General features: G+C 34.1%; 1 protein-coding gene across 1 annotated transcript in view; it reads right to left on the bottom strand.

Moving 5' to 3' along the window:
• Positions 1-8,479, bottom strand: part of LOC106104454 (muscle M-line assembly protein unc-89) — a gene marked incomplete at its 3' end in the record, with an annotated part of 50,119 nt that extends 41,640 nt beyond the window's left edge. The window contains exon 1 of the mRNA XM_013284511.1: positions 8,025-8,479. Within this exon, the coding sequence (XP_013139965.1) occupies positions 8,025-8,190 (166 nt within the window). The remainder of the gene's footprint in view (positions 1-8,024) is intronic.
• Between the last annotated feature and the right edge of the window lie 12,268 nt (positions 8,480-20,747).

Raw genomic sequence — 20,747 nt, 5'->3', positions numbered from 1 at the left:
TATCTTATAAATCCGATCTTAATACCACGATCGCATAAGGTACTCCTCCGTTTACTAAGAGATAATCAACAAACCGATTTGTACATACGAGTTGTAGGAATGTAATGAGGTAAGTCGGTTTCGCTATTACGGTGCTTGCTGGAATAGTTTGTAATTTTTCACCGTACGAACCGGTCTCCTCAGCCAACGCGACCGCTATCAGATGTCATCGTCCCTAAACCACTAATATTGGTAATACTGTCAACCCTTCAAAATACGAGATTAAATACAATTATTTTAATGGCTTGTTATTTTTTTTTGGGTCAAGGTCAATCGAAATTAAATTCTTTTATCGTAATAACGACATTATCATCCATGATTTCTTGCTGTTTAAAATATTCGTTTTTGTTTAATAATTTAAACAAAATAGTAGACTTGTTTAAATTCTTCAGACACTGACAGTCAGTCTCTAAATAATAATTATGATAGATAGAAGATTGAATCACACATCCTTATCGAGAATCGTCTGTCTGTATCGTTAATTTTATAAATATTATACGATTAGCTAGTTTCAAATGTTTTACAAGGAAACGGCGGATATTTTCAGTAATGCGTGGGATTACGACGTCGAAACTTCGGTACGCCGCTGGCGGCTCGCCAAACTCTGCTAGGTTGATCTCTATTAAATAAATATAACATTGAAAACGAACGACACTCGAAATTAAAAAAAAATAAACGATACAGACGTGTAATCACACTATCTTTCATTTTTGTTAAAATCGAAAAAAAAAATGCGAAAGTTTAGATGGATGAATGTTTGTTAGAGTTTGTAGCCTATACGGCTGAACGGATTTCGATGAAATTTGGTATAGATGTAGAGGATAGTCTGGAGGAACACATAGGCTAATAACTTTTGTTTTTTTTTTAACGCGAATGCTAGTTCTACATAAAAAATTGATTGTATGCATGTTATATTTTAATATTTACGCAATATTATAATACATATTTAATTTAAACATTTATAAAAGGGATAAATAAATACTTTACTTTACTTATTTGGCCATAATAGACCAAAATAGAAAATCAAATGTTTTAAGATAAATTTAAGAAAAAACAATGACTCATTTTTCATTTATTCCTCCGTTAAATGAAATATTACAAAATCTTTTACGGACGTTTTGAGAATTGTTTTTAGAGAAACATCTCAATTACCTTTCGCTAAGCAATTCATACAAAAAGCAATAATTTTGAATAGAGCATGTATTGTATGGATGTTCCTTCCATTCTTTATAAACAATAGTCTCTTTGTATTTTTCAATAACATTTATAAATATATCTATAAGTCATATAAGTATTATAAAGTATATCTTTATATTTATTAGAGACATTTTTTTTGGATTAACTTGTAACTCGGACTCTTACAGGCCAAGGCCTACTTCGGCTCCGCATCAGTCGTATTAAGAATAACAAGCAAGTTCTAAACTGTATCATTTATGTATTAATAACTATAAAAATCTAATCACTAAAAAATATTTTGTCTGTCAAACGCCGTATACTAAGTCCGTGAGGAAGTAAAAAGAGTTCGGAATTTCGTTAAAAAAACGTCTCCGTGATCACGCGGAAAGAAAGTTACTGATCCGTGCAACTTTGTGTTTTAAAACCAACTAAAAGAACGGGAATAAGAAAAAGAAACCTAATCTCACATGAAATTATCAAAACCTAGAACAAACTATGGTCAAAACACTATAACATTTGCGGGAGTACAGTTATATAATACTTTACTTAAAGTTATCAGAGACGAAAATAAAATGTCGTTATTTAAAATTAAATTAAAAATTTTGTAAAGAAAATAAAATCCTAATATATATGATAATAAACTAGACTACTGATGTAAATTGTAAATGTAAAAAAAAAATGTTTCTCGTTAAGCGAATTGTATATTCTTAGAGAAATAAATATCTTAAACCACATATATATTCGTATAGATATATGTATGTTATCATCGAAGAAAACATTTTTATAGGACGATATTTTAGTAACTAAATTTTTTGTGAGCATGTTTCCTTTAATTTCGGACTCTTAGGGCCTGTCCGACCATTGGCTGATAGAGGCTCAGATAGCTTTAAAATCACGTCTCTGTCAGATAAGGTAACAAAACCCGATATTTCCATTACATATTTTACACGTTGTATTTTTATCAGACAATTAACAATTTAGTGGGACAGCCCCTTATAAATGTAATTAAAAAACGTTGATTATTATATTTTAATAAGATCTGTGATTGTTATCAAGAATTGCTTGTAATAAATCACACGCTGTCGTCTATAAATTAACACAATGTGTATCAATTTGACCTATTCCGTACGCCATATGGTCACCGGCCTCTTAACGAGAATCGTGACTATTGACTTCTCTCATATATTCTATGCAAAGACATTAAAAAATATAGACGAGACATAGTGAACAAAATTTCTTCATCGGTAGTTTCTCTGTAAGGTACTAAGCAGTTGTCAAGTTTATTACGCAACCTCGTGCCCATATTGACATGGAATAAAACGTTTTACATAATTATAACAAAGGTCCATCTTTTGTAATAAAATAAAAGTTTTAAGGATCTATCGATAGGTCTAATTTGTAGTGAACTATGTCACCTCTAAATATCTCTTTAATATCTTTATTTTTTATTATATCTCTACATAGGCGTCGCCAACCCATGATCCGAGGGAGCTAGTAGAATCGTTAAAATCAATCTAAACTTTTAGGTTAAGTAGATGTCGCAATGGGACATACATACCTATATTGTCAATACACTACAGTATAATATAATAATTAAAATAATGGACAAGCACATTAGTTGCAGTTTTAATTTTACTTCATAACACAAGTATAGAGGAGATATCTTACTTGAAGTTTTAATTTATAGAAAATGTTTTCGTAATTACGTGTAAACAGTAAACTTTAGCTTATCACATAAATAATAAAAAAAACGAAACATCTTACTCGTATAACGTGACATAAGAGTATTTTAACAGAAATGGCAAAACTCTAAAAATACTTGATTTGTTTAGAATAACTTAAATTATTTATTGAAAAGAAAAATAAATGTAATCAACGGAGAAGGCTATCAAAGGCAAAATTAGTTCAAGTTAGTTATGGCTACACTTAACTGTATGTTTAGCGGAGAGAACTTAATAGAGATTATAGCCAATGCTTGGAGACGTGTTACGCGAAGATATAAAATGATACAGCACAATCCGCTGTTAACGGTGAAAGTAATGACGGTTAAACCGCCTGCAACAGTACTTAAGCTAGGTTCACACGAAGGTAGAACAGTAAGACAGTGCAGTAGGACAGTGCGATACTTCTATGTTTTAATGCATCTAGGAATTCAGAACCACACTGGCACAGTACAGGTTAATCTGCTTTACACATATCTTATGAATTTCCTTGCAGGTTGCATCACCATGTTTTCCTTTGAGTTAAAAAACAATGATAGATGGCGGGGATCTAACTTGAAAGTATAGTTCAACGTCCAATCCTGTCAGGAGCTTAAGAATTAAAACGCCACGCGTATTTACTTCAACCACTTGAATTGAAAGTATACCTAGTGTGAAATTAGTACTGTCCGACTCATGGTGTGCGTTAAATCAATTCTTGCTGCACGTCTTACTATCCGGCCCTCGTGTGAAACTACCATTACATTCGTAACACATTTGAACAATTCCGGTACAAAGCTTGACAAGTTTACAAAAGACGCAACTGATATAAAAAATTAAGTATTACATTTCGTAGGATTTTACTTACAATATTATTATAGTATTATCCCCTAGATGCCTAAACAATTGTTATTACATTAATTAATAAAATAATGCAGGCTGTCTGTGCTATCGGTTTCAAAGTAATAGCTTTTAAAATATATTAACAGCAATTAATAGAACGTATTAAAACAGCTAGTTACCATAACAGTTTGTATGCTGATTATTTCGTTATTTTTTGTGTCTATCATAAAAATATACCGTTGCGATTTCACATTTGAAAATTAACATAAAACAAGGAAAGTTATTAGAGTACGAGCGAATGTATTTGAAAGATTACATTTGAGGTCTTATTTTTTTTTGCAGCGGGAGATAAAACGAGGAGCGACGCATAAACCGAAACGGGGTACTGTTAACCCAGTCGTGTTATAATGATACTCACTGGTTCTATGTCTACGCGTTAAGGCAGCAGCGACGCGGAGAGATGATCATCTACAAGTAACTGCCGACCGTTGTCTTTGTTCATGGCTTATACATAACAGGTGAAAGTATAATACAATGAAATAAACGCAATGATTACGCTAAATGTTTAATCAAATGAACGCTTAAGATTCTACGAGCTCGACTCACAATTACATTGATTGTAAAAAATAATGCAACGGTTTATTATTATTCATAAACCATTGAATCAAGATTGAACAGTGAAAACGCAAGATTGTTTTACTAACATCGTTTTTACGAATACTAACGACGCTATTATTCACATGTTCTCAGCCACAAGACAAAATAGGAAAGCGATCAAACGATGGCTGTACAATGTATGAACATAATTGTGTGAATGTCACCGGCCGATTGTGAATTTCGACATTTTTGTCGCTAGTCATTTTCCAAACTGACATATTGCATTAAACGTCGACAACATAGCGCGACAAACTTATTTGGTCCGGTTAACAAAAGTTACACTCATAGCCCGTGTTGCCTTGTAATACTATATTATTATATGTATTATTATATCATAGATGTTTCAATGTTTTATCAAACAATTAAATATTCTTAGGTGTCCTAAGAATACCCCACCACAATTCCATTAAAATTAAAATTTCTGTCAAATTTCAGCGATATCCGTTCCAATCAGTAGTAACAAACATTCATCTATCTAAACATCTAAGAGTTAAGCTTAATTTTATAAACACTAACATTTAAATGTGAACAAAAAAAGACACAAACAAAACTGGTAATTGTATCTAATCTGATAAATAACAGAAATCTGCTCACTTCTATGTTTTACGCGATATATGACAATTAAAAATAATTTTAATAGGTTCCTATTTAACTTATAGTTGTATCGCAAAAAATATATTAAAATCGGTCCATTAGCAGCGAAGTTATGCCGGAACACACATAAAAAATACATACAGACGAATTTAGTACCTCCTTCTTTTGGGAAGTCGGTCAAAAATAATTAAACATGGTCACATTCGATTATTATCGTCGATTCCCACAATTCGTTTCACAATTAAAAGAATACACCCTAAAACAATATCTACCTTTGTAATTAGCTTGTTCAAAAAAGGTCCAGCTAAAGACATTTAAGATTTATATAGACTAGACATAGATAACAACATTTTTTCACCGGTAACTTCTTTGAAAGGTATTATGTTAGTTGTCATTAGTGCCACCTCATGTAGTTGTATTCAAATGTTATAAAATATTTTACAAAATTATAATAAGCTCCATCTCTTGTCAAATAAACTAAACAGTGTCACAAAATAAAAAATAAACATTTAAATATTTATTGACGCCTATTGGTAATACATTTCAATACAATTAATTATATTGACATGTGATTTTGACATAACAGTAGCGTTAGTGGAATATGTGAACTCAAGTCTCAAGTGAAGTGTCAACTATGCTTCGTCTGTATAATTTTTAAATATCTTTAGAATAATTAAACGTCAAATAAAATCTCACAGAGCGAATTTTATAATGAACTGAAAACACTCAAGATGTATTAATTAGAATTTATTAATTTATCCTAACAAACCTCCGTTGTATATCATGTGAATTATTAATGTTGGTCGCATTATTATCTTGTTATGATAATAATTGTATGTAATGTTTAAATTACTAATAAATTACTACTATAATAATAGATTTATAGCTCGTAGCTTGTCAATTGGAAGCCTATTGTTATGTTTATCTTATGTAATTACTAATTCCATATTATTTAATCAACATAACATATAACATTTATAAATTATGATTATATTGGTAAACGTGAATCATTTGCAATGACACTCTCCACATATCTTTACGCTATTTAGCTGAATAAAACGTTCGATATGAGTTTGAACAACTGCTTTGTTGTACACAATAAATCTAATTACACGCTGTAACTCTACTTCAGTTATATTTCTTAACTAGCTGTTCCCGTGCGACTTCATCCGCATGAAAAAATTAAAAATTTACTTTATTGTTTACATTTGTCAAATTATCAATTACAAATGTCAAAATGACAGGACATGATGACATCCTTGATGTTGGCAGCAACTTATAGTATCTTTCCCACATTATGGTTTTATATAAAACAATATATACCCCCTAATTTTAATGGCGTGTAAATATATAGCCTAAAGCGTGACGTAAGTGGAGGGCTTTATTAAAAAAGAATTATTCAAAAACATGCTGTGATTGCTGACATCTTATACAACAAAGAAGTGTGTGTTTACGCTTTATTATATTTGTATAGATGACGACATTCTAACAGAGCTATATTTTATTTATTTTTGCACAAATATTACAATTAGGGCCTGTCCCACCACTGGCTGATAGAAGCTCAAGTAGCTTAAAAATGACGTCACTTTCAGATAAGGTAAAATCCGATATTTCAATCACATATTTTACACGTTGGATTGTTATCAGACAATTTATAATTTGGTGGGACAGGCCCTAAGTATACTAAAATTAAGCTACTACAAGATTTGCGAAAGAGCGGCGAATTTACTTTAAGATATTACATTCTGGAATCTTTAGTTTGTTTACTAATAGCTATATATAAAACAATTACTAATCAGTAACTCAATGTTATGATTACGAAAGTTTACTATAGATGCCCCTTTAGGAAACAACTCAACTATGCGACCTAATTTCTAATATTCTGATTTTCTGCTTCTAATAAAGTATGGATATGTATTTGTTTGGACTATAACCAAATTTGGGTAGAAACGAGCAAAAAAGAGTGATGTTTAAAAAATAATTGGAGCATTCTCTCTCGCTGAGAGCATTTTCTTCCTACGTCAGACTGTTGTTTACATTTCAGTTTTTGTGTCGCTCCAACATTATACCGGCGTTCACGCAACCATACACACGCCCGATCGATTTCTTATTTTCATCTTACACGTAATATTTCATATTATACTGCATCATAGTGCGTTTACAGTTTGTATTTTTTTAAGAATGGAATAAAAAAAATAACCTTCTAAGTCTAAGATAAAATCTAATTAACAACAGTCAACCTAATTTCTTCATTCCGAAGCTTATTTTAAGTGAAATGAATCCTTGAATGGGAACGTGTTTGTCCCGAACACCATTTATAGGTACGAGTTTAAGCCTTATAAGTAAGCAAATTTTAATGTGTGAGTTCGCAGTGCAACCTTAATGGCGAGACGACTGGACTCGCGCGTCGATATCGCCGGCCGGTTGGCTATTTAACATTTAAATATTGCACAAAAAGTATCGAATCGGGGTCGAAACTGCACCGCAACTATTTCTGCCTCGGCTCTTTTTACCACTGCGTGAGTTCAGCGTTCATATTTAATTTAAGCATATTGTAATGCAATTCGCATTAACAACACAAATACCCCAAGCGAAGATGTTGCGATTATTCTTTAAATGTTGGCAAAAAGAAAATGTAGTGAATATTTGCGGGAGCGCATTCCTGTGGGAAGGCGTGAGGCGAGGGGCGCTCGGGGCGATCTGGACGCGGCTCGAGCGGCGACCGCCCACGCGCCCCAGAATAGCCGCACCATCTCGCTCGCGGTGAAAATCGCCATGCACAAATAAAGTTACGCACCAGGAAACCAAAGAAGAGGGCGGATCGCCCGCACAGCTGAGTCCTACCGCCTCCCACACCATACATTTACAAAAGTTCGCAGGAGCGTTGTTAGTTATTGGTGTTACGGGTTACAAATTGAAGGTAACATGTAACCCGTTACATTATAAATGAGTACCTACTATATTATAAAAATAATATAAATATGTAAGTAGAGTATGATGTAGTAAAGTACTAACTTCGTTGCTGCGTGAGCATTTGGTGTGTGTAGTGGTGCTCAGTGCGCTGAACGCGCTCCTGCTGCTGCACCAGTCGCTGCTCACTTCGCTGCTCACTGCGCTGCTCACTGCGCTGCTCACTGCGCTGCTCATTGCGCTGCTCCGACCACCTCGACTGCTTCTCCATCGTGCCGCCCGCCGCAGCCGCACAGCAGCACAACGCACAGATAATATAATAAAACTCTCACTCGACGCTAATGTTTTTATCGTTAAACTCGTCTCGGCGGTCGCCCAAAATAAAATAAACGCCACTGCGAAAAACTTATACTAGTCCACGGGTTCATTTAGCAGAAGTCAAGTCATTATAACCCAAGTCCCAACAACCAAGACGTCGGTCGATTGCGAATAGTTAGCGGACAGTGGCAACGTGGCGGAGTCGGCGCTGCGCATGCGACGCGCGGCGGGGAGCGGCGCGACCGAAATACGACGAGTTATTTCGAGCGCGCGCTCCTCTCCCGCGCGCTCCTCCCTCCCCTGCCCTCTACCCTGTCCCCTCCCCTACCCTGATCTCCCGTCACCGCTATCCCACTATACGATTACCTTGCCTGCCATCCCATATGCAAAATCGCCACAACATCAGCCACCACAAGTTCAGAAGGTTCAATTAATTAAGAAAATTCCGCTCATTTTAACCATAATTAATATTATTTAGCAGACGAATTCGAATTTTCGAATAATCCCTCGAAGTAGCTTTATTTTCCAAATTTTATTAAAAAAAAATATTCTCAGAAGACGCTACAACCCGAAGGGAAAAACATTAGATAAGAAAAACTTGTTGCTTTGGTTACATCGAAAACCCAAAACATATCCCTGACGCTTACACATTTTGCATATGTAAAATGTTCAAAAGATTATTAAAAACGTGAAATAATTTTAACTTTTCTTGCAAAAATCCACGTATGCGTCATAAAAATAAGTACATTTTGTTGAGATGATACGTATTCTTATTGATTCACCGGGAATGTGGCCGCATGCAGGCAAAATTAATTCTCACCCGTAATCGCAAGATCAGTCATCAACATGACGCATATAAGCGAGTTATTTTCAGACTGAAATACAACCCAAGGGTGGGATGAATTATGCGTTCCAATACTGAGTACCATAACAAAGAGAATGCTAACTACCACCCACAGATTTTTAATACTTTGAGCATGTACGAAAGAGCGTCCATGGCTCGGGGGTTTGAGCACTTGACTTGTAATCACTGGGTTTGAATCCCGCCGTGTACCAATATGATTTTCCATTTTTTGGATTTCATATGTACATAAATTACGTACGTATAAGTCCTTACGTATAAGTCCTTGCGGTGAAGCAAAACATCGTGAAGTAACCTGCTTATATCGGCGAAGAAATTTAAAGATATGTGTGAATTCAACCAACTTGTAATGGGCCAGTGTGGTTGATTATGGCCTAGTTACCTAACTTAGGGTAGGCTCCGAGCCCCGGGGACGTATTGTGATCTGATGATGATGAGACCATGATTATTGCCAAGAAGTGTGTAGAGGGGCGCAGCCCCTTGTAGAAAATCGTAAAATGTACTTCGAGTACAATCATCTTAATAGTCTTTTTAGCCTATCTAAACAATCGGCTGGTGACGGAAATGATGTAAACGTAGAGCATTCTAGCATGGGCCACACCATCATCTAGACTTCTAGACTAGGAGCGAACTACTAAATATGGTCTCATTTGCAAAGTTTTTAAATCTATTGTTCATTTCTGGAGTCACAAGGGGGCAACCGTAGGCGTTGTATATGTATTCTTGTAAAATACAGAGACCACAATATAACTCAAAACAATTTATTGAGTTTGCATTATTAATAATTGTCGAATATAATTCTAAGGTTTTCTTTGGATGCCACAATGTTTATGTTTTATTATTTAGACTTTTTACATTGTCTTCATTTTAGCATTGACGGGTTCGGCTGGTGTTCATTAAATTTAAATTTGGATTACTAATGTTATTACTAATAATATAAGTAGTGTGATAGTTATAATTTATTCGCCAGAGATGTTTTCTTTCACCGTCGTCGTTAGAACGTCCTGTAATGTACATATGACATTCGAAAAAACGAAAATCACATTGGTACATGGCGGGGTTCGAACCCAAGACCTGTAGATTACAAATCAAGTGCTTGAACCACTGAGCCACCGATGCTCTTAACCCAACTTAGGGTAGGCTACGAGCCCCTTGTTATATATACGTATAGTGAGCTGGTGATGATGATAGTCTTCAAAAATCACTATAAAGAACATCACAGTGGTTGGTTCCAAATGAAACTATTGTATAAGAATGCAAATTTAAAACTTTCACGCCTGTAATTTCTGTATGTGATACCATTCATTTGTACAATGCAATGTTGCGATTTTCTCGTGGGAGCCTTTTCCAGTCGTCAAATTCATAACGGAATAGGAAAAGTTTATTCGATGCCGTGACAACAAAATCGGTGTCACTCTACATACGATACGGCGTTTGTTCGTAGCGTGCAGGTTAGCGAAACCTATCACTTCCGGATGGCTTAACTAGTCTAATAAAGGTGCGTTTCCATTGCGTTTTTCAGACATGCAAAGTTCACCATTTTTACTTTGAGGCTGCACTTAATTTCTAATCGCTCCTAGAGAGAGAAGAAAAAAGTGAAAACATAAGTTTTCGTAAAAGTTTTTATACAACGACAACGAATGTCAGCTCAAAGTTAACGAACTCGGTCTGTTACAGATAATGGTTTCGTGGAAACTAACCTTAACTGCAACAATAAAACTACAGATGTAATGAAAAAGATTTATTTCACAACCCTCAAATAGTTCATAACATGACGTTGAATGTTGCAACTTTAAGTCCAAGTGCACACTCTTAACTAAACTATCGCACTGTTGTGCGATTTTCGATTGTTTTGCAGCCAATTCAACTGTTTAGTCGCACAACTAAGAATCATAATCGTGTGCGCACCTTCATATAAGGTCATGCAAATCAAAGCGAAACTAAACAGTTTTGCGATAGTTTAATTTCAGGTACGCACGCGCTCTAATAGTTACATTACTTTAGTAGTTACAAAAATATACAATGCTTTAAAAACGTATTTATGAGATATATCGTTGTTCGTAGAATCTTTTATAAATAATACAAGACAATAGCATAGTACTGGAAAGTCTATCATATAACGCAAAATAATGGATTATTACTTTTAATATGAATTATTGAAAAATAAAGAAGAATTTGATGACAGATTAAAATTCAATATAACAATGCAACGGTAATATAAACATCCGGTGGTGTTAAATGAAACTTAACATAACACCCGCAAAATGATGTAAAAACTAGAATATTCTGTGCTATTTAAGTTACAAAAAGTTAAAAACAAATTGCACAATTATAAAGAATTAAAAGTAGATTTTTGCATTACTTACTACGTAGTTATTCTAGAAAGATCAAATATGTTTATAACTTTCAATGCAGCAATTGTTATAGCTTATTATTTGGGGTGTCGGGTGATATAAATAATCAGTTATTTACCTTCCAAATCTCTTTATTAAATTACATTAACTCGAAGTACTGAGAAATAATTCTTTCAATGAATGGAAATAAATCGAATGTAATAAAATGCAATCTGATTTAACGTAGCTGAAGACGCATGCCAGTGCCAGTACCCGTTTGATTGTAGGTGGTCGATATTTTGGGCGAAAAACAGAAAAACATGCGAGCATCGCCCACAAACTCTACTAAGGCAACGCTGACTGTAACCTGTTGGCATTCAATGAGTAACCGTTTTGCGCAACAGGTAATTTATTTTAAGGTGCCAAGCAATCTTACCCCACTACACCGAAAATTTTCATTTGTACGTTTGAATCATTTTGTTTCGAGACATGTTGACCTACATTGTTAATTAGGTTATGAAAATATTTTCTAGAAAAGTTCTAGGAAGTTTTAAAACGCGGTCGCCGATGAACAAGTAACGATTACTTTGAAATTCCATTGCTATTGTTGCCTCTGTTTGATACAAGTGAATGAAAGGGACGTCGATATGTTTCTATACAAGTGCTTGGACATAGAAAGCGTAGAGTTATAAAAAAACGTATGCCTAATTTAAAAAAAATCAAAATTAAACCATTAATAGGATTGTGATCTAATTCAACTATAAGGCCCAGTTTTCTAGCAAAAAGATAGGTACATTTATGTTTTTTTCTCGATATTTTCTTTATTTGTATCTAAAATGTGTTTTTAAAACTAAAACACATCATTGCAACGTGCCTTGTTCTATGTACAGTAAGGGAATCTGGTGGTAATACATCAAAAGTTACAGTTTACACGTTTTGTACGCATTGAGACGACATCGCAGAACCATAACCGATATTTCGCAGCTTTTAAACAAGTGTGTACGGAAAAGGTTGGTTTTATTATCCTGGAATTTGCGCAACACACTGCAACCTATATTTTTAAAGAAGCGGCGGAGTTTGTATTTAACAAGAAACAGGACAATTTTTGTAAGCTGAACACTGTGAATTTCCGTGACTGTACCTACTACCACATAAATACAATATACTAGTACTTACAATGTTAGCGTTATTACAATTTGTCGTAAATATTTATTTCATCCATAAATACTGCGAAAGTTGATAACATTCATTACCAATGATGTCACAATAAGTAATTCTTTGAAGCTCACAAACATGGCTGTGTTTTGGATAACAATTGTTACAAAGTTGCAATGATATGTAACACGATCCCTCGTGAATATGTAGTGGTTTTAATATAGATTTGCTTTTATTAATACATACACGCCTCACCTAGTGACTGGGCGGTATCGTACAATCCGTCTACCTGTACGAACGGAGAACGAGCCAAATGTTCCAAAATAGATCTGGAGTAGATACACAAACATCTCCAATTTCTTTAATAAAAAAAGTTACGTGAATTTGCATAGCTTTTATTATCTTTATAATTGATAATGTTTTTTGAAGTATGAACACAGAATTATTATTAGAACAACCATCTCGTAATGTGAGGTACTGGGCTACAGCCAAACGTCTCGTAAATAAAAGTGTCTAATAGATGACTAATTACCTCTTAGTAAAGCATGAGCGGTCATTTATTTAAACATATTACTGTAATTAACGTTTATAAAAATGGTCGATCGTTATTTCCAAATCTCTCATTAGAGTACAGCGCATAGCGTGAATACGATATGACTACGGTAGTTTTCGCCCGCGACTCCGTCCGCGTTGAATAAAAAAAAAACAAAAGTGTACTCACTTTGTTTTTTTTAATTCAACGTCTCTCCTCTACGTCTACGCCAAATTTTATCGAGATCCGTTCAGCCACTTAGGCTACAAACTCGAACAAACATCCATCCATCCATCCATCTAAACTTTCGCATTTATAATATTAGCAAGATGTACAATGTAGAAATTTTTTTATATAATCTTACTATTCGGAACGTTTAGAACGATGGATGGATGAAACTTGGCATAGATAGTATAGTTTGGGAGAACACATAGGCTACCTACTTCTGTTCTTTTTATTCCACGCGGACGGAGTCGCGGGCGAAAGCTGGTAATTTCATAAATTTTATATGATCACTTCTTATTTCCATCAGCGAACGCATTGATAGCACTTTGCCTTGGCCTTCTTATCGTCTCGTGTTTGCCAACAATTATATTTACCTGTAATATTAACACCCAGCTAATTGCTACACTATCAAAGTTGTATTATACCAAACTAGCTAGTTGGTGCCAGTGTGGCTTCATCCGCATGAAATTATGAAAATTTTATTTTATTGTTTACATTTGTCAAAAGAGCGTCGGTGGCCCAGTGGTTTAAACACTAGCAATTACAGCATATTTTTGAATAATCCTTTTTTTAATAAAAAGCGCTATACTTACTCACGCGTTAGGCTATATATTTTCACGCCATTAAACGACGACGTTTCATCACGACGTTTTCCTTCACCGTAAAAACGTCGGGTAAATTATGTACATATGAAAATGCGTAAAATCGAAAATCGCATTGGTACACGGTGGGATTCGAATCCAAAACCTGTAGATTACAGTATGTTCTAATAGTATACAAATTTTGATAAATGAGTTTGTATTGTATTACTAATGTTGTTGTAAAAGCTACATTTTTTCACCTTTTCAAGTCAACAATCACGAAATCAGTATTTTTAACGTTTGGAAGATTTTGTATTGTCATTTGGCAGTGGCTGAGTAGTAATTAAAATCGGCAAAACAAAACATTCGTATAAACTGGTATTATTATTACCGTTTTCTTAAAATGTAAATGTTGCCAAGTTTCTCAAACATTGAATCCCTTCGTCAATCTGTATTGTTGTATAAAGACGATTGATATCTTAATACTAGGTCATAGTCTAACCGCTTGACCAGCATGGTTGACTATGGCCTCGTCACTTATTAAGGTAGGCTCCGAGCCCCTTTATTATTTTATAGAGGGAAAAATGTTTTATAGCACCGTCAGACATGGGAGCTACATGCCTGGTAGGTCGGGCTCAGGCTCATTAGTATTCAGGCTCCGAGCCCCTCGGTGGGGACGTGTGAGCTGGTGATGATGATGAGAACATACTGTATTTGTCATTTGGTGCAGAAATATAAGACTAATTTATTGATTTCTTATGACGTGAACGCATTAATGATTTGTACTGAAAATTTATTGGTTTGGATAACCTTAATTTTGAAGGAGAAACATTGATTTCGATCGAAATTTAAATCGGCCAACGCGACAGAAATAAGTGCTTCGCATCGGTAATGCAGAGTAAATATCAAGTTACATATATTAAAGTATGAGAGTTTATACTTAGAATTTAAAAAAGTCTTTCAAAAGGACAAATAGACAAACACTTATCTATACTATAATAATAAAGCGTCAACAAACACTTCTTTATTGCCTAAGATGTCAGCAATTACAGCATATTGTTGAATAATTATTTTTTTTATAAGAAGCACTACACTTACGTCACGCTTTAGGCTATATATTTTCACGTCATTAAACTTAGGGGGTAAAGATTTTGGATAAAACCCCTAGTGTGAGAAAAAAATAAGTTGTTGCCAACATCACAGAAGCAAGATTGCCAAGTATTGTCATGTAATGTCATGTCGTTTTCATATATTTTTTTTTATAATTCCATGCGGAAGAAGCCGCACGGGAACAGCTAGTCTTCTATATAATAACCATCACGGGCAAACTCTGATCGACCTTTATAGATCTTCGGAACAAACCAGATAACTTTGACGTCACTGTTAATTACTTATTATTTTTTTATAAGATTGTTTTTCTTCTATACAGCTTACTTCATTTTACATTGAAATCAGACTAGCATTGGAATAATGCCGCTTTTACTTGGCATTTGTTCAAGCTATTTTGCGTTGTTATGAGTTGGTCAACTAAAATTATTATAACGTTTAGTCACGAAACTAGTTGGATGTCGGCCTTACTGAATATTGAAAATATAAATTACAATAGATACCAGAATTTAAGACCTTCCTCACAATTATATCTAAGATTATAAATGCGAAAGTTTAGATGGATGTTTGTTGTAGCCTAAACTGCTGAACGGATCCCAATGTAGAAGATTGTCTAAAAGAACACATAAGCTACTTACTTTTGTTTTTTTTTAATCCCATGATAGAGTTGCGGGTAAAGGCTGGTGTTATTTATTTTTAATATAGAAGCAACAGCTTTAGCTTCATTACATTACTAGCTTTCGCCCGCGGCTCCGTCCTCGTGGAATTTAAAAAACAAAACTAAGTAGCCTATGTGTTCTTCTACACTATCTTCTATATTCATACGAAATTTCATCGAAATCGGTTCATCCGTTAAGGCTACAAACTCTAACAAACATCCATCCATCCATCTATCCGTCCATATATCTAAACTTTCGCATTTATTACAGTAGTATGATTATGATATAAGAATACACAAACTATTTTGAATACCTTAAGTATAATCATGTAACTGCAATTATGAAAAGCCTATTTGTCTCCACCATGATGGCTTAAGTTTTTATTTTCATAGGGGAAAGACTTTATTGCGCCATATTTTGCAACACACTGGGCGTGAAATATTTTTGATTTTAATTCGACTCTCGACATCAACGTTTAAACTGTTTTGCTGACTATTTTTGTAAGAACGAATATAGATCGTAGCCGCGAACGAGACAAGCTTAAAAATTTGATAAACGCGGTTATAAAATAATTACTAATGAGCTACTAGTATATAGTATTCTATAGAAAATCTTATTTAACTACTCGTTTACCTACCTTTAACAATGCAACTGATTTAATGCAGTAAAGAAAGCCGTTGGTATAAGTTGCTATTAAACAATTTACATTTTGCTAGGAGAGGCCCTTAATATCAATTTATTGTTTCGCCACCCGAAAATATGATAAAAAAAGTGTTATGCGAAATGTGTTCAGGTCTTCAATATAATGATATTTGTGACATACTAAAACTATATTTAACGTATTGCAGGCAATGCCAATTGCGCACAAACATTTAATGGATTACTCCAACTCTTAAACTTGAGACTTTATGAGTTCGTTTATTAGTATTGATACAAAGATATGTGAATTGTGGTAGGATTATTCTATGTTTTGCTAAATATCATTAGATAAAGACAGCGTTCTTTAATATGTATTTTGCTAACTATCAGAAAAAAAAAATTTATGTCCAAGAATAACTAAATCTAGTTATTCCCGGTATATGAAAGTGAGAATTAAGTACCCAACTAAAACTATTACATACACTAGTAACGCGCTAATAATAAAAACCCTTTCGAGTCTATCTGGTTAAATAGACAACACGTAGTAAGCAAATTATTTTGAAACTAGCTGTTGCCCGCGACTTAGTCCGCGTGGTATTAGAAAACATACGAACTATATAAATAACAAAAAGATACGTATCCCTCTGGAACCGGACATTTCTCGGGGATGAAACTTATATCATGTGTACTCCAGACTTTGTTTTATATCTGTGCTAAATTTCAATAAGATATGTTGAACCGTTACAAAATGATTAAGTAAACATTAAAAAACTAAATTAATGAATCCCATGGGAACCGTAACTATTCCCGGGATAACACATAGCCTATGTGTTCTTCCAGACTATGCTCTAAACCTGGGCCAAATTTCATCGAGATCTGTTCTGCCATTTATGCTACAAACTCTTACAATCATCCATCCATCTAAACTTTCGCATTTGTAATATTAATATGAAATATGAAATATCATATGATTATTCGCTATCTTGAAACTTAAATAACATTAAATTTCACTTGTATACTCTCTTTCTATTTAGTCTGTACAATTATTAATGCGTATATAAATACAGTGCTTCTTGCAGCGGCAACAATTTCTCTTCCGACATCAGATGTTTTTTGTCGTGAACACTTGACTATGTTTCCATACTAATTATAAAATTTCTCGAATCTTCGAAACGTTACTATGTTATGTAATATTGAAGTACATCAACTTTACAATTATTTATTATTTTCACGTCAACTTCATTTTAAAAATATTTCATACTAGCTGTTGCTCGCGACTTCGGCCGCGTGAAATTTAAATATATAGCCTACGTTACTCACATATAATTGCCTTTCTAATGGTGAAACGATTTTTAAAATTGGCCCAGTGGTTTTTGTAGTTATTTCAATATATACAAAAATACTACTCTTTCTATGAAATATATATAGATATCGTTCAAACATTGGCCTTTATAAATACAAATAGCTGGCAAACAGGTGTGTCGGTCGTTGAGTCATGTATCAAATAAGATCCTACAATGAAATCTAATATTAGTTGCTTTTGTTTTCTTATTAATTCATCTACTCGTCTTCAATTATCTCATTCGTGTCCCTTAGGGAAGACTCCTGTTGTTAGGGATATGGACTTACGATATTCTTTATTTTTTTTCTATCTATACATATAGATCTATACTTATATCTATATATAGATAGATCTATACTAATATAATAAAGCGTAAACATACTAATTCGTGGCGTAAGATGTCAGCAATCAAAGCATATTTTTGAATAATTCTTTCTTTGATACAAAGCCCTTCACTTACACGCTTTGAGCTATATATTTTAACGCTATTAAACTTAGGGGATAAATATCATAGATTTAAAAAATAATCATATGGGAAAGAGACGATGAACTACACGCTGCCAACATTAAGGAAGAAAGATTATGGTAACGGTAATCTTGACATTTGCGATTGAGATTAGACAAATGTAAATAAATAAAATAAAGTTTTTAATTTCATGCAGATGAAGCCGCACGGGAACAGCTAGTAAATTATATTTCACGAACGAAGAAAGTAAACAATTAAATTGAGTATTGACATTTCCCTTTTTAGGACCGATTTTAGGAATATTTGCCACAATAATCATCATCTATGAAATTTCCTTCAAACATGACTGAATATATCTTGCTGCTGTTGCTCGCTACTTTGCTGGCGAGAAATTAACAAAAAAATAATAAAAAGGCATAGTTTATGTTTACTCATTGATAACGTAGCTTTTTATTGGTGTTTAGATTTTTGAAATTACCCCAGTAGTTTTTGAGTTATTTCAATACATACATAAATACAAATCTTTCCTCTTTATAATATTAGTATATAGATAAATCGTTTTTCGCGAAAATTTGATACAGAAGTAAACTGTAAACATTATTGCAACTGCATGATGTCATGGATAAATTGCATTTTTATTTTTAAAAATTGACGCAACCCGTTCTATATGTAGAGAAAACAGCTCGAAGTGAGATCAGGAGCGTGCTTCTTGCGTTTCCATTGCTTAAATAACATGTACAAAAACATTGTGGTAAAGAAAAAATAATACAACAACGCATTCTTCATGTAACATATGTGTTCATACGCGACATGAATTGGTCGATAGACATTTTTACATAAAAAACATTTTTAACTAATTAAATTTGATTTATTTTGGATTCATTGTAAAAGTTCGATTTTATGCTACATTATTAAGTAGAACATTGCGTTTGCATCCAAAGATATCTACCAAATTGTTATAAAAGACTGAAGCACTTACGTCACGAATTTTTAGAAGCAATATCCAAGCATGATTTTTTTATCTTGATGTCATGGTATGAATTGTCAGGATGTGGTGGTCATAACAAATGAGGATGCAATGCAAGTGGGCAGAGCAATGTCACCTTGGTGCGGTGCCCCATGTGTATTTGCGTTGCCGCTGCCGTTGGCTACCATCCAAAGAGATGTAGGTCGGATCCGCGCTAATGCTTTCACACGAAGGCACCAGTTTTGATACCAGTGTGAAACTGGCAATGCGTAGATGTATGTAGAATGAGGCAAGAATCATGTATTAGGTTTGCATCGGAAGGAAGTGTGTGGTATACCTACCCCTCTGGATGACTGACAGTTTGACCTAAGAAAGTGTGTATGGGTTATGTATTTGTGCGTTCAAAGAACTACTCTGTTCACTGTTCTACCCTCGTGTGAAACTAGTATAACACATCTCTATACACAAGATACATTTTTAAACATTCCTCGCACATGATGTGAAGCGAGCCTCATTTCAAACTGGAATTTTACAGTTGCCGATGTACATTTTATTGAATAATAATCAAAATAAACTATTACATTTTGGGAAAGCATTTACGATGTCTGTTCCGTTGGAAACGCCCTAAGAGGGCTTAACTAATGTTATAGTGTGACTTTTATTTGTATTCTTCATGTATCCTAAAGGTACAAAAGATTATGGATTTTTTTATTATACAAACTTGTTTCGGAAAAGTGCGGTAAAGTAGAGTAAAAAGTGTTCGGACGCAATTACGTTTTGAAATATGATACTTAGTTAACGAAGCTGCTTTACGTAGTAAATACCACTAACTTTGGCAATTGCAAGAATTAAGGCCGATCCTACACGTTACAAATATCTAAATAGAACCAATCCAGTTAAGATTTCTGGCACACTTGTCTTTATCTACAAACTTTCGCAAACTTCGTTAGCGCGGATTATAAAAATCATCTATCACATTCGCGTGAATCTACCTTCTACCAACTATCTTTCAGTCAAAGTCCCATCCGAATCGGTCCACCCGTTCCAGAGATAGTCCGGTTGCCATTTTGACAGCGCGAAATAAAAAAAATATCCTATAATATGCCCGACTAAGTCAGCTACCCTCTAGTGAAAATCCGGTCGAAATCGGCCCAGTCGTTTCGGAGATTACCTGGAACTAACGCGGCTTGCGGACAGACAGACAGACAGACAAAAAAAAAAAAAACATATCGTCGAATTGAATACCTTTTTTTTAATACCTCCTTCTTTTGGGAAGTCGGTCAAAAAATTAAATGTGATTTTCGTTACAAACGCAAATACATTTTGTTCCCGAAATCTAGAATGTTTCTTTTGATATAACAAAAACTCCAATTTTCTTATATGTATAGATATTATTATTCAGTATCAAGTGAATCTTTTCACTTACAAATCTATAACCTTCTGTTTTTAAATATATGTTTCTTCGTTTTAATTCATTTGTTATTTGGTTGAAAAAAACGTCGGTAATTTAGAATTTCGCGAAATGTTAGCGCGAAAATAATCATGACTTTAACTGCGGACCGTCTGTTTCTAGACGCATAAATACAACGTTATTCTGGTTGCCGATAGTTCTGTTTTATGACGCTACTAAAAATAATGTTGT

The sequence above is a fragment of the Papilio polytes genome, unplaced genomic scaffold (assembly GCF_000836215.1).
Source record: "Papilio polytes unplaced genomic scaffold, Ppol_1.0 DF823621.1, whole genome shotgun sequence".
NCBI classification, from domain to species: Eukaryota; Metazoa; Arthropoda; class Insecta; order Lepidoptera; family Papilionidae; genus Papilio; species Papilio polytes.
This window is presented reverse-complemented; position numbering and strand designations above follow the sequence as displayed.